This window comes from Choristoneura fumiferana, chromosome 24 (genome assembly GCF_025370935.1).
Source record: "Choristoneura fumiferana chromosome 24, NRCan_CFum_1, whole genome shotgun sequence".
Taxonomy (NCBI): Eukaryota; Metazoa; Arthropoda; class Insecta; order Lepidoptera; family Tortricidae; genus Choristoneura; species Choristoneura fumiferana.
In genome coordinates this window covers 1,012,645-1,026,803 of record NC_133495.1, presented here as the reverse complement: position 1 = coordinate 1,026,803, position 14,159 = coordinate 1,012,645, and the positions used below count along the sequence as shown (strand labels likewise).

The window sequence follows — 14,159 nt, the reverse complement described above, 5'->3', positions numbered from 1 at the left end:
ACTATATTTAATACTATCATTTTACTTCTATTTCACTCTCTTTTGAGTATATGTATGTGTAGCCCATTTTATTTCAATTCTTAAATGATTCCGGGTTTTTATTAATCAAACACATTAATAACTTTGCCACATAGTTATCTTTATTAATTAATATTATATTTATTACTTACTACATTTAAATATCATTAATGTATAGGACACTTACGTATTTGAACTTCATCATTTTATTTAGAGGCCTTAGTTGTTTAAAAATACAACATAATTATAATACTTAGCGGGAAAATATAGAGCCCGAACTGTTTATTAAATTGGGCATATTTGTTACCTCATTATGCACCTAATTGATAGAAATTATAGAATCAACAAAAGGCAAGTAAAAGCGAATAAATAAATACATTTTGGTATTAGGCCTTATACTTCGTAACGATTTTAATAAAAATAAGTTATTGTTATTGCTTATTGCTATAAGTCTGTAGGTCATGTTAATACGAATCTAGCTTGCAAATAAAAATAATAAGTTAAGTTGCAAACTTCTTATTTATAAACGTTCACTAACACTTAGTTTAATTATGTTTTGCCTTTTTCTGTCATCTTCTACACAGAAAGGGCCAAAACATTTATGTAAAATATTTTTTATCTTTTATGAATAAAGTAGTAAAAATTTACAGCTCATTGGGTGAATCGCGACCATCAGTGTAGTGTGTAGCATACGCGTAAAACTAAACTGAGAGACTGTTCATATTAACTGTTGCCCTCGACTTCGTTTGCGGAGAATTCGTTTTAGCGCGTCCGCGGGGATGGATAAAAACTACCCTATGTTTTTACAGGTTCTCAAACTATGTATGTATCTCCACAACAAATTTCATGATCGGTTTGTAGGTACTCTCGCATTCAAAAATATACTAGTTAAGTTTTATTATTGTAAACATTGCAATAATTTATATTTGTGCCATTATTTTTAGGGTTCCGTAACTCAAACTTTGTTGTCCATGTTTCTGTCAAAACCCCTTTTCTCAGAAACTCGTATAAGGTCAAGTTAAAATTCATATGGAACGCTTAGGTAGTTTCGGTCAAACACTATCTTAGTTCTTGGCCTAATTCTTCAAAGTTGGGAATTCGATCTTCGTATCATGTCACGCTAACAGTATTGAATAGGAGTGAAAGCGACGTACCTAATACGAACTGCGTTTTATTGGGGTTACCCCCTTGGTTTCCGATTCACGCCGCATACTAAAGCTTTAGTTATTATCGAGCTTTACCTAAAAATCTAAATGCCACCTCTTCAATCTACCAACACAACACACATATATTTCTATTAAAATTAATCTTCTCACCTGTCCTCATCCCAGCCTATATACGTCCCACTGCTGGGCACAGGCCTCCTCTCAGAACAAGAGGGCTTGGGCCATAGTTCCCACGCGGGCCCAGTGCGGATTGGGAACTTCGCACGCACCATTGAATCGCTTCGCAGGTGTGTGCAGGTTTCCTCACGATGTTTTCCTTCACCGCAAAGCTCGTGGTAAATTTCAAATGTAATTCCGCACATGAATTTCGAAAAACTCAGAGGTGCGAGCCGGGGTTTGAACCCACGACCCTCTGCTTGAGAGGCGATAGGTCAAACCACTAGGCCACCACGGCTTCCCACTAGGCCACCACGGCTCTCACCTGTACTATTTTGGTATTTTACGTATATTTTCCAGATGAATCCAACAAATCCCAGTATGTTAACAGTCAAACTCTACACTACAAACGAGTATATATAATCGTTGCTATTTGTAAGTATTATTATCACAATGCTCTACCACACTATTCGTTCGCTATTCGACGGTAGGGGGCTCGCGACAAGGTTTACGTGACTCCAAAAACCACCAGGCTGCAAGAATAGCAAGATGATTAAGATTGGTTTTTGTTTTTTTTTTTTATTCAACTGGATGGCAAACGAGCAAGTGGGTCTCCTGATGATAAGAGATCACCACCGCCCATAGACACCTGCAACACCAGGGGGATTGGAGGATTCGTCTAGAAACTTTAACAGGGGTACGTGGAGCCATAAGTTTGACAAACCCTGCTCTACCATAACCAACTGTTCTACTGTTATAAAGGATAATAAAAGGAGGAATCGACCACCAAACTAGAAGACCATCATCATATATCGTGGGGGCTATACAGGCGCTTCATCCCAGTCTCAGTAGGTACAGTCACCTGCATCAATACCTGCCACGCTCTACCGACCCTAGAAATAGTCGTATCCGTATCAGATATTTATGCAAGCTTTGTTGTGTCAGATATTATGCAGGTGACTGTACATTTCAAGCTAGATGGACATCCACACTATGCAAACGATTTAGTGTTGGTATGGAAGTTCTGTCATGGGCCCATGGGGACTCAGTCATGAAGAGGCCTTAGGTACCAACAAAAAAGTGAGATGGGTGCAACTGTGAAGGTCTATCCTCTAATACAGTGTGATGTGCTAAGGGCAATTCAGAAAATCGTGCAAGGACAATTTTGGAAATTTTTGAACCCCGTCATGCAAGGGCCTGTAAGATTTCTCGGTAAAACACGTTATGGTGTACACTCGGAATGCACCTAGTTGAATCATTGGTTTTATAGTATTTTTTTCTCGTAATAAAGAGTAAAAATAAATTAGTATTGGCACAAATCTTTCGCCTCGTCAAAAATTCTTACTTATTTTATTTGTGAATCCGTTCTAACAGGTTGTGACTCGTAGCTCATAAATGCAAATGCAATGGAATGCTGTTGTCGAAATACTACAGATTCAGTATCAGTCTAACTTATAATCTTGTCTCTTTCAAAGTAATGTGTGTGTACTAAATACTTTTTAGTAAAAACTTTAGAGCAGACTGTTCTGATTTCAAAGAGAATAATTAGCATGTCACATTTGACATAATTCATTTGTGATCGATTATAATTTCAATTAAAATATTGCGTAAATTTGTGTTTTAGCCGAACCCAAAAAAAGGTAAATTGATCTTCTAACTTTCATTCCTCTCTAAGATAGCTAGTTCATCGTCTTCAACTGATGTTTTCGCGTGAAAATGCTCTAAATTTGCTTCCGAGGAACCATTGCTTGATTCATGAGATCTTGGACTACTACTATGTTTTCTGTCTCCAACATCGTACAATAAATTTGGATCTAGCCTTGTATATTCATTATACTTTGATCCATACGCGCTGCTGTCAGAGATTCTGCCTTTGCTAGACTCGTGTGACCTAGGACTGCCGCTTGTTTTCCTTAAATACAGGTCGGAATCCAACCTACTGTATTCATTAGAAAACGTCGAGCCATAGGCACTACCATCTGAAATCCTATTCAACTTGTGTATCTGCTCCCTCAGCTCACACACCTGACTGTAGAGCTTCTTATTCTCTCTCAGTATCGCTATATTTTCCGTCTCCATTAGCTCCCGCTTACTCCATTGTATCGTGTTCTCCGATTTCAGTTTTTCTATCTCCATTTTCAACTCTGCTATCTTTTCTTCTAGAGTTTGTTTGGCAGCTACTTCGTCTTGCAATTCGTTCTGGAGTCGTTCAATTTCGCTATGACTAGAGTCTGTTGAGCCTAACGTTCTATCATTGTGTGTCATATCCATCTTCAAGTTATGTAGCTCTGCGGTGAGTGTCTCCACTTTGGCGAGTAGGAAAGCCTTCTGATCTTTCTCACTCTGCAAACTCTTACTGGTTTCCTCTAACCTTAGTCTCATCTCGCTTAATTTGCTCGCAAGGACATTATCCACGTGAGAAAACTTGTGCGAATCCAAAGACGCTCTTTGTCGGAGCGAGGGTTGTTCACTGGGAGACACATATCCTTTTCTTCTTAGTTCAACTCCATCTTCAGTTGTTAGATCTCCTGATACTATCCTGCTTTCTCCTATGGTTAATAGCTTCTCGTTGTCTTTTTTAACGTCAGTCAATTGCTGTCCTAGATCGTTCTTTTCTGCTTTGAGCGTTGCCAGTTCTTTGCTCAACGCATCTGCCTTTATTTTAAGTTGTTTAGCTTCTTCTCTTGCCTTGTTGCGTTCGTTGCGGACTTTGGTCCATTTGTCGCGCCAGTTGGCCGTGCAATCTGACCACCAGCGCATAGTCTTTTCCATCTGGGAGGCTCGGGCGCGGGCCTCGTCTAGTTCCCTTTGTATTAGGGCTTCCTTGGCTTCCCAGTCGGTGCTCGTGTAGCGAAGGTGCTCCGGCTCCCGGCTCCGCCGATGACTGCCGCCATGCGAGCTTTGCGCCATCTTGCGTTTGTGTCCAACCTGCAATTTGAAAGATGGCTAAGTTTATTAACAGGGGACATAATTGTGACACGGTAACGGTGCTGGCTGAAAATCAACGCTGGTGTTTTTATTATTAACGCTTCAGTATAATGCTGAGCCAGTGTCCGATTCACAACCGCAATGACACATACATACTTTCCTACGTGTTGTCTATTTGTAATTAATACTATTGTTGTCTTGTGTTGTGAATAAATGTATTTTCTATCTTTTTCTTTTAACATTCTCTATGTCTGAGGTCTGTGTCCAGTATAGTTGGACGTATATAGCCTATATAGGCCGGGATGATGGATGGAACAGATACATTTCTTCTCGCTAAAGTTATTTTTTTATTTGAAAGGCGGCTTCATCCTTTGGCTTTGCTCGTGAAAGGTAAATAATTGGATTTATCTCATCATCGCCATGAGTCTGAAGACGTCCACTGCTGAACAAAGGCCATCCCATTAGAACGCCAAATGAACGATAACTCGCCACTTGCATCTACCGGTTGGTTTGGATTGGGTTAGCTTTTTCTCTATCCTATGGGAATTTCGGAAAACCTGCACTAGCACCTCTGTAATCCTAAAGGAATACAGACAGATATGCAGGTGGTAGGACCGGTAGTTGGTGTGTTCATACAGCGCGGAGTTGGAGGAGCTACTTGAACACATTTGTTGCAAATACGTAGGTAGCGTAAGGTAGCAGCCTCGCGGGTGGGCCAAGTCATTGTTTAAAGTTCATTGATATGGTCCTCTTCAAAGTAACGCCTGATTCAATAAATTATACATTACATCTGTCAGTCACATTTGTGTGACATTTACAGATGTGCAAGTTGCGGAAAGTTTCCAAAACTTTGAAAAGTTCTCGGAAATAAAATTTCTGGAAATTTTCACAAGATTTCCATACAAAATTTCCTATATGAAAAATTACGCAATTTTATAGTTTCCTTTGGCATAGGTATCAGTACTCACATTACCCTTTATCTTTACATTATCTGTCATCAGTCACCCTAACTATAAGCTAATTGGTTGAGAGGGGGTGAGAATATGCAGTATATTTGTTGTTCTCTCTAGCACAATGGCTGACCCGTGTCCCCCCCGCATCCCGTGCCCGCCCATGCCGCCGTCGCCGTGCCCGCAGATCTGCCCCCCGCCGCCGCCCGCGCCGCCCTGCCGCGTCAAACCAGTCATGCGGGGGCTCCACTGGGCGCAAACAGAGCGGCACATATTCAAAGCGTTCGCACTTGCTGCCCTTGGGGGCATAGCCTTTGCTTATCTCTTGGTGATGCCACGCAGGGCAACGTACAGGGAATTCTATGCGTAAGTCCTTATCCTTGTGAACAGTGGCGTAGCGTAGCGGGTGCGAGGGGGGCGGTCCGCCCCAGGCGGCAAAATTCCATAATAAATAATACTGAATAATATCTAGATAATAATATATTCATTTTTCGCACCTACGATTGGGTCTGTTTAGAATAAGCATTTTCCATTACTTATACTGTGACAAAATCGGGGAATCCCCTGTCTATAATTGAATGGTACGGTCAAGGACTTTTATTTAGGAGCCACCATGGAACCTTTAAGTCATTACGATTTTCCTTGTTATTTACCCTTCGGCCGCGTACGCAACCAGAGCTTCGTAACCAACTGGTTATCGAAAACTATTTCTGCCTTTTACGAAACTAGTTGCAATCAAAAACTAATTTCTACTTATTCGTAACCAGTTACGATCGAACACTTTTCTTCTACGAAACCTCTCGAACATAGAATCTACTTTTGAAACTCATTCACAAATTTAAATTACCCAATTTTAATCGACACAGAAACATAGGTAGGTTTAGATTATGTTAAGTTTATATTTAGCACTAGCGGAGCTCCGTCAACACTGTGTCTGTGTTGATTCTGATTGAAAAAAAAACTACTGTGAAAATAAGCTTCAGTAAAAAACCAGAACTCGATCCCTGTTCCTAGTTTTGTGCAAGAAAAAAAGTATTTGTTCGTAACTAGTTTCATGTGAGAACAAAATAGTTTTGTTTCGCAACCGGTTTTGAACAAGACCGAAAAAGTTTCCTTCCGCAACTGGTTACGAAACTCCGGTTATGTATGCGGCCGATGGGGATATTTAATGCGACGTCAATATGACGATTACAGTGAAATAGTTCTTTGGTGGCTCATGAATTAAAGTCCATGACCATACAATAATATAGTGACATCTTGTATACGTACTATAGAAAATAGCGTATATTGATGAATGTGAGTATTTATGAACTAAGAAATGTAATTATAAATGTTAAGTAAGCCTTTGTCAGTGATGCAGTGTTGATTTATAAATTCATTGGACATGCTCTTGTACACAGACTGTCTCTGGGCAGGACAGAGTTTGATTTGGTTCTCTGCGTCTTCCCATGAGGCTGACATAGTTACATTTGGTGTACTGGAGCCTCGTTAGATAAAAAAAAAAAATTAAGATTGAAAACGATCAGTATGGATCAAATCTATCCTCCTGACGCCTAGTCCTTTATAAAGGACTTAAATAACATAAGTTTGATGTTCATAAATCAAAACTTTGACTTGGGCGTCAAGAGGTTATGGGTTGCAGTATTTATAGCACAAGTAGCCTTCGCCTTAAGCATTATGAACAGCCCAAACAAGAGTAAATTAATTAGTGTTTAAGAAATGCTACTTGACTTGTGAACCAAAATAAAGAATCAGTTTCCTTGAAATACATCAGAAACTGCTAAGCTTTATTACTTAAGCTCCTAAAGTTGTGGCTCAACTTTTTAAATTCTTCATTAAAAATTGACAATTGATGAAAATTGAGTTTTTGTGCTCTATGAAATTGTGCCTTATGATCCCAAAGGTCTCCTTCTTTCTTATTCAAAACATAACTATCTCGAAAATGGTAGATTTTGGACTAAGGGTAAGTTTCATAGAAAATTATAAATTTACCTCCCCAACCAACATGTAAAATAACTGCATCAACATACAGTTCGAAGGAACTCATACACGACTGTTATAGCAACAATAGACTGTAATAATAAGGCAGTAATAGCAAGTTAAAACTTGTTTTATTTTATTATCTGGGAATTAAAAGTCATTGAACTTGTCAAAAATCGATGTAAAAATATTTAGCTTTCTATTAAAATGCCTAAATGCACATAATAACAAGGCAGTAAGGTATTATTTTACAACTTTTCATGTGCAGTAACGGCACACGCAAACCTATGGATATTTTAAGTAATACATACCTATTCGGCGTAAAACATGCAATTTTAGCACATCGTTGTAATATTTTAACATCAACCTTACAAAACACACTTGATAAAACTATTGCATGTATCTCGATTTCAATGTAAATGTAGTTTAGAATAGAATATAGATGAGTAAGATAGGAAGGATTGCACTGTATTTTTTTTTTATATATCAATCAACATCAAATCAAACCCTATCAAACCATTCGGGTAACACTATTTAGCGGCCCGGATAATACCGACATGGACATGGAAATACTTTCTCGATTTTTCTTGAACACGCCTATAGAAACTCCTGGGCTACTACGAAACTCGAAGTTCGTAATCGTATCGTACCGTCCCTCTCGCTCTTGTATTAAATAGTATGTGTTAGAGGGATCGAATGACAAGAACTTTGATTTTCGAATTTCGTAGTAGCCCTGCCGGGGTGACACTATTTACCGACACGGATAATACCGACATGGAAATACCGACCTGATATTTCGTTTACACGCCCATACAAACTGATGTAAAACTGACAAGAGTTTCTATGGGCGTGTCACAAAATATCAGCAGGGCTACTACGAAACTCTAAATTCGAAGTTCGTGTCGTGGGGTCCCTCTAAAGGGCAACACACACAGAGAGCGGGCGCGGGTCGTGCGCGGGCCCGCGACGGGCGTATTTGCATGGCGGTATATGGAAGCCTTCACACAGAACGCGGGCGCGGGCGCGGGTCGTGCGCGGGCCCGCGCCCGTCGCCCGTCGTCACAAACAGCGCGCGGGCCGAGCGCAGAGTTACCAACTCTCAAAAATATTTATCCCTAAAACTTAAGTTAAAAACCCCTAAAATTGCTATAATTAATTGGAAATCCCCCTAAAACATGTTAGTATAGGTAGTGCCACAAGAATTGAAGTGAATGATTACACACACAGCAACATGTCGTATAATGACATCAGGCAGGATTGTAAGTTTGATATACTTACCATTCAGTATTTTTTTTAATTTTCCACCCATCGGCTTACTTACATACAAAAAAATCTCTACTTTACGTCTATGGGAGGTACCCACAAAATGTTTTTTTTTTTTTTAATTTTTCATTGTACAAGTATCATTTTGTCGGGATAGTTTTCATTATATATCCGTGCAAATATCAAGAAATAATGTGAAATATAAGAAATACAAAATAAATATAAAAAGCAAAACTTCCCAAAAATCCTTAAAAATACCCCATCCCAGTTATTTACCCCCTAAATTTGAGGGGAAAACCCCTAATTTGGCAGCCGTGCCGAGCGGCAAATGGCCGGTGTTTGTATCGCGCCGCCGCTTTGACACGCGCCGCCTCTGTCAAAGGATGCCGCGTGCGATTTATGGCTTTGCCTTCGCACGCGGCGTCCTTTGACAGGTAGGGTTGCAACGATATATCGAATTTTTGATAGTATCGATAACTTTGACTCCACAGTATTGATATATTAGCATTGCCTATCTACAGTGTTACTGGGCTACCGGCACCCAGGCTTTTTTTTTAAGGGAAGTTAAAGATACGCTATTTCTGTAACTTAACCATTACATAAATTTAAATAATAAAGTAAAATCCACACTGTTAACTTTCTAATAAAAATATAATTGTCAGCCATGTACAGCTAATTAAATTGACAAGTACTATATATAAGTAAATATTATAAATGCGAAAGTTTGTGTGCGTGTTGTGTGTGTGTGTGTGTGTGTGTGTGTGTGTGTGTGTGTGTGTGTGTGTGTGTGTGTTTGTTTGTTACTCCTTCACACTAAAACAGCATTTCAATGACATTTGGTACGTAGATAGCTGGAATAACATAAAGGCTACTTTTTACAACCTTTTATTTAGTTTCACCTGTCCCGTTGTCTGTCTGTCCGTCTGTAGTCAAATTCTGCAAGTATATTTTGACCACTTCCAGTAGTCAGATTGACTTGAAATTTGGAATACTTATGTAAATTGTGTAACAATACAATAATCTGGTAGTGACATCCTGGTAGTTCAGCCAGGATCGTCTCCGCAGCACGGAACTCTTCAACGGTTAATAGCATCGACTTGAAATATGGTATGCAAATGTAGTTTGTGTGGTTGCAAGACTGTCAACAAAAAGTACAGTAAGCAAAAAAGCTATTACTTATTAAAAATGTTTTTATTTTACCAAAAACTTGCAAGTTAAATTTGACCCACTTGCCGGCATCCGATTGAGCTGAAATTTAGCATGCATGTGTAAATCGGATGACAATGCATTATTATTATGTCATGAAGCTGATCTGATGATGGAGCTGGAAGGCAACCATAGAAATCCGGTAATTAAATAACGCAACCGCATCGAGTTTGGGCTCGTTTGATTCGTCTTGATGAGTACTTTGGTCGGGGTGAATATGCGACCCTCTAAACAGTTAAAAACAAAATTAAAAGAAAAAACCGACCAAGAGCCTATCGGACACGCCCAAAATAGGGTTCCGTAGCCATTACGACAAAATTAAGTAATATTTTTCTAAGGATTTTGTATTTTATACGGAATCTCCCAAGTTTAAAGTTGAATATTTCGCAAACAAATTACTGAAACGAAAAAAAGACCTATCCAACGATACCCCACACTGGCCACACTATAGGGTTGGATGAGAAAAAAATCACCCCCATTACGTCTATCGGAGGTAGCCTAAAAAAAATTTTATTTTTTTATTTTTTATTGTACCATTTTGTCAGCATAGTTTACATATATATCCGTGCAAAATAACAGCTCTCTATAATTGATAGTCCCTGAGCAAAGCCGCAGACGGTCAGACAGACAGACAGACAGACATGGCGAAACTATAAGGGTTGCGTTTTTGCCATTTTGGCTCCGGAACCATAAAAACCTTTTTAAAAACAAGCTTTTATTAGAAAAATAAATGAAATAAAAAGGAGAAATATATATTGTTTTTTATTCGACTGGATGGAAAACGAGCAAGAGGGTCTCCTGATGGTAAGAGATCACCACCGCCCATAAACATCAGCAACACTAGGGGTATTGCAGATGCGTTGCCAACCTAGAGGCCTAAGATGGGATACCTCAAGTGCCAGTAATTTAAGTATCCATATTCAGTCTCTAGAACTTTAACTATCTACACACGCTTTCTTATAATGACGAGTATTTAATTAGTAGGTACATACATGTAACTTACATTTATTTTTCCTTTTTAGTTTTCTAATAAAACCTTGTTTTTAAAAAGGTTTTTTCTTTTAATTTTATTATATTATCCCGATATTTCCACGGGATAGGGATGAGCTGGACGTCTGGAATAACACATAGAGAGAAAAGACGAGGTGACACGAGAATTGAAATTTGTATGGCAGCGCCCGCGGCGGCCCGCGGCTACTCGCGGCGGGCGCGCGAGAATGCATGCAAATTTCAATTCTCGTCTCGCCTTGCCGTTGGAAAATCACCATTAAGATATAGTTAACGCAGGATAGCAATAAATTCCTAATCCAATAAAAATAATAATTCTATTATTAAGTGCATGTATTATGTAAGTTCAAACACAATCACTGTATTGTTCATGAATAAATATTGAATTGAATTGTATTCTTTACAGACGAAGTTGAAGGAAATAACTAGTTATCGACAATATCGCGTTGAAACGGTCGATAGTATCGATTATCGATCTTTTAATTTCCGATATAATTAATTTTACCAGGCAACAGGGCACTGGCGGTCTAAAAGGTTGGGTTACGTGAAAAAAATTGTTGATAACTAATTAGATAAATATTATAATTAATTAATGACATATCGTGTAGGTACAGTCAACGTAATAAATAAGAGATCACTTTTGTACCTTGACAATTTAACGTCAAATGATGAAGTAATAAACAAAAACCGGCCAAGAGCGTGTCGGTTTTTTTTATTTCGATTATTTATGCTGGCTCGTGCTGAAGCACCGACTTCGAGCTAGTAGGTACACCTAGGAAAATATTTTGAAGGGTTTTGTAGTCGGTTCCATTTATTGTTATTTTTTTTTATTTGTTTGGAGTCGGTTTTACTTTTTTGTTAACCACATATATCTCGCGGTACTGTAATAATTCTGTGTCGAGTTGACAAAAATGTATCCATTATAAGTTTACGTAGATAGTGTAACTTTATTACTAATAGTACATTACTGCAGAGGCCATGAAGTAAGGGACGAGTTCGGGGTAGAATAAAACGAGTCCAGCAATCCCTGTTCTGGCCGAGGCTTGTATAGTGCTTTTCTCAAACAATGTGAGGAAATATTTCATCCATCCATCCATAAATCCATCCATCCATCCATCGCATTAACGCATACATTTCCGAGCATGTTTGAGAAATAGTACATTACTGCAGAGGCCATGAAGTAAGGGATTGATGGACGAGTTCGGGGTAGACGGCAGAGTCGTAGACGAGGCCGGATAGAACGAGTCCAGCAATCCCTGTTCTGGACGAGGTTTGTATAGTGCTTTTCTCAAACAATGTGAGGAAATATTTCATACATCCATCCATCCGTCCGTCCGTCGGTCCGTCCCATCCATCCGTCCATCCATCCATCCATCCGTCCATCCATCCATCCATCCATCCGTCCGTCCATCCATCCGTCCGTCCATCCATCCATCCATCCATCCATCCGTCTATCTATCTGTCCGTCCGTCCGTCCATCCATCCATACATCCATCTGTCCGTCCGTCCATCCATCCGTCCGTCCTTTCGTCCGTCCGTCCATCCATCCGTCCGTCCGTCCGTCCGTCCGTCCGCCCGTCCGCCCGTCCATCCATCCATCCGTCCGTCTGTCCGTCCATCCATCCGTCCGTCCGTCCATCCATCCATACATCCATCTGTCCGTTCGTCCGTCCATCCATCCATCCGTCCGTCCGCCCGTCCGTCCGTCCGTCCGTCCATCCATCCGTCCGTCCGTCCGCCCGTCCGCCCGTCCATCCATCCGTCCGTCCATCCATTCATCCGTCCGTCCGTCCGTCCGTCCGTCCATCCATCCATCCATCTATCCATACATCCATATATCACATCGCATCGCATCGCACTATCGCAAATGCTTACAGAGTAGTGGTGGTTGGCTGTTCGTAATTTTTCCTTTGTCAGTTTAATCTTAGTAAGCAAATTTAAAAAAGTAAGAGCAGCGGACAATAATGGATTTTCATACATACTTCATGGCCTAGGCCAAGAAGTTATGTAGGGAGGTGGTAGGGAGCCATAAATGAGAAGCTTCATGTCTCCATTTCGTGACATTAACGCATACATTTCCGAGCATGTTTGAGAAAATAAATTATTCTTATTCTTATTATTGGTTCTAGAACTGTTTTCATTTGTACTCCAAAAGTCGCCAGATAAACAATTTTTTAGGTCAAAACTTTTTTTTGGTCGCTAATATTTAAGCAAAGCCGTCACTTCTAGGGATAAAGTCACTAAACTGGCAACATTGATAGCCGCTGCGGGCCCGTCGCGGGTCCGACCCGCGCTCTGTGTGAATACAACGAACCGCGCGGCTCCCGCGGCGGACACGACCCGACCCGCGCCCGCTCTCTGTGTGTGTTGCCCTTAACACTTATACTATTTAATACGAGAGCGAGAGGGAGGGTACGATACGAACTTCGAGTTTCGAGTTTTGTAGTAGCCCTGTAGGTCGTTGACGTTTCGTCACGTAATGGCCACTTCCCAAAACGACCACATACCACTTCCCATAATGACCATTCCTATAAAGACCGATTCCCAGATCGACCACTTCCGAGAAGGGCCATTTCCCAAAACGACTAATTCTCAAGTCGCCCACTTCCCAATTGACCACATTCCTATAACGACTGTTTCCCAAAATGGCTATTTCTCAAAACGACCAGATGGCTGGAAGACCACTTCCCATAATGACCATTCCTACAAAGCCCGGTTCTCAAATTGAACATTTCGCAGAAGGACCATTAACAGTTTCAATTTACGCATTGGCAAGCAATTCCTTTTTTATTGTATTAAGTTTTACGGGCACTGGCTGGATACAGAAAATGACGCTTAAAATTCTTATAATTGGTTTCAGAAAAAACAGAATTTGAAGACTGGGCTGATGATATGGCAAGAAAGGTTTGTTTCAAGCCGTTCCCAAAGGGGGTTTCCCGAAAAAAGATGACGCTAAATAATTTTGGAAAAGTGGCAACGCGTCAACGATTAATAAATAATTTTGAGGAAGTTCAAAACAGTGTGTTTTATGTAACTGTAAATATAAAAACACTACTTAATAAATTCCTTGACCCATGAACCACATCTTGATAAGTAGGTAATCAAATTTGTTCAAAATCGGATTTATTTTCCCAAAGTTAAAATTGGAATGACGCATGGAAATGAAAATTCGAACTTTGTTTTATTGACCGTATTCTACGGGGCTACTATGAAAACTCGAAGTTCGTATATTGCCGTCCCGCTGACGCTTATATTATTTAATACGAGAGTGAGAGGAACGACGATACGATTTTCGAATTTCGTAGTAAGCCCCCTGAATCTATAAGCACTATATATCCAGCGATTTCAAAGATAAATACTTGACTGACTCTCAGAAGAAATCACATTTTTGCAACCTACTATGCCGAGCCACCGAGCCATTTCGAATTTACTGACGGGCATTGGCGTATCTAGGGTTATTATTCAGGGGAAGGCCAGGCCATGA

At 40.0% G+C, this 14,159-nt stretch overlaps 2 protein-coding genes across 2 annotated transcripts in view; one reads left to right on the top strand and one right to left on the bottom strand.

The window, feature by feature from the left end:
* Positions 1 to 118: 118 nt before the first annotated feature.
* On the bottom strand, positions 119 to 7,736 carry LOC141441742 (coiled-coil domain-containing protein 102A-like). Its single transcript, XM_074106582.1, has 2 exons — positions 7,510 to 7,736; positions 119 to 4,268 (listed from the first exon to the last, which is right to left on the bottom strand). The coding sequence occupies exon 2, from the start codon at positions 4,248 to 4,250 to the stop codon at positions 2,994 to 2,996; it is 1,257 nt and encodes a 418-aa protein (XP_073962683.1). The 5' UTR covers positions 4,251 to 4,268; positions 7,510 to 7,736; the 3' UTR covers positions 119 to 2,993.
* Positions 2,903 to 14,159, top strand: part of LOC141441743 (uncharacterized) — a 47,473-nt gene continuing 36,216 nt past the window's right edge. Inside the window, exons 1-2 of the mRNA XM_074106584.1 lie at positions 2,903 to 2,980; positions 5,339 to 5,584. Coding sequence (XP_073962685.1) covers positions 5,343 to 5,584 — 242 coding nt within the window. The 5' untranslated portion in view covers positions 2,903 to 2,980; positions 5,339 to 5,342. The remainder of the gene's footprint in view (positions 2,981 to 5,338; positions 5,585 to 14,159) is intronic.

Coding starts and splice junctions, on each gene's coding strand:
- LOC141441742 (XM_074106582.1), bottom strand. CDS start 4,250: ATGGCGCAAAGCTCGCATGGCGGCAGTCATCGGCGGAGCCGGGAGCCG.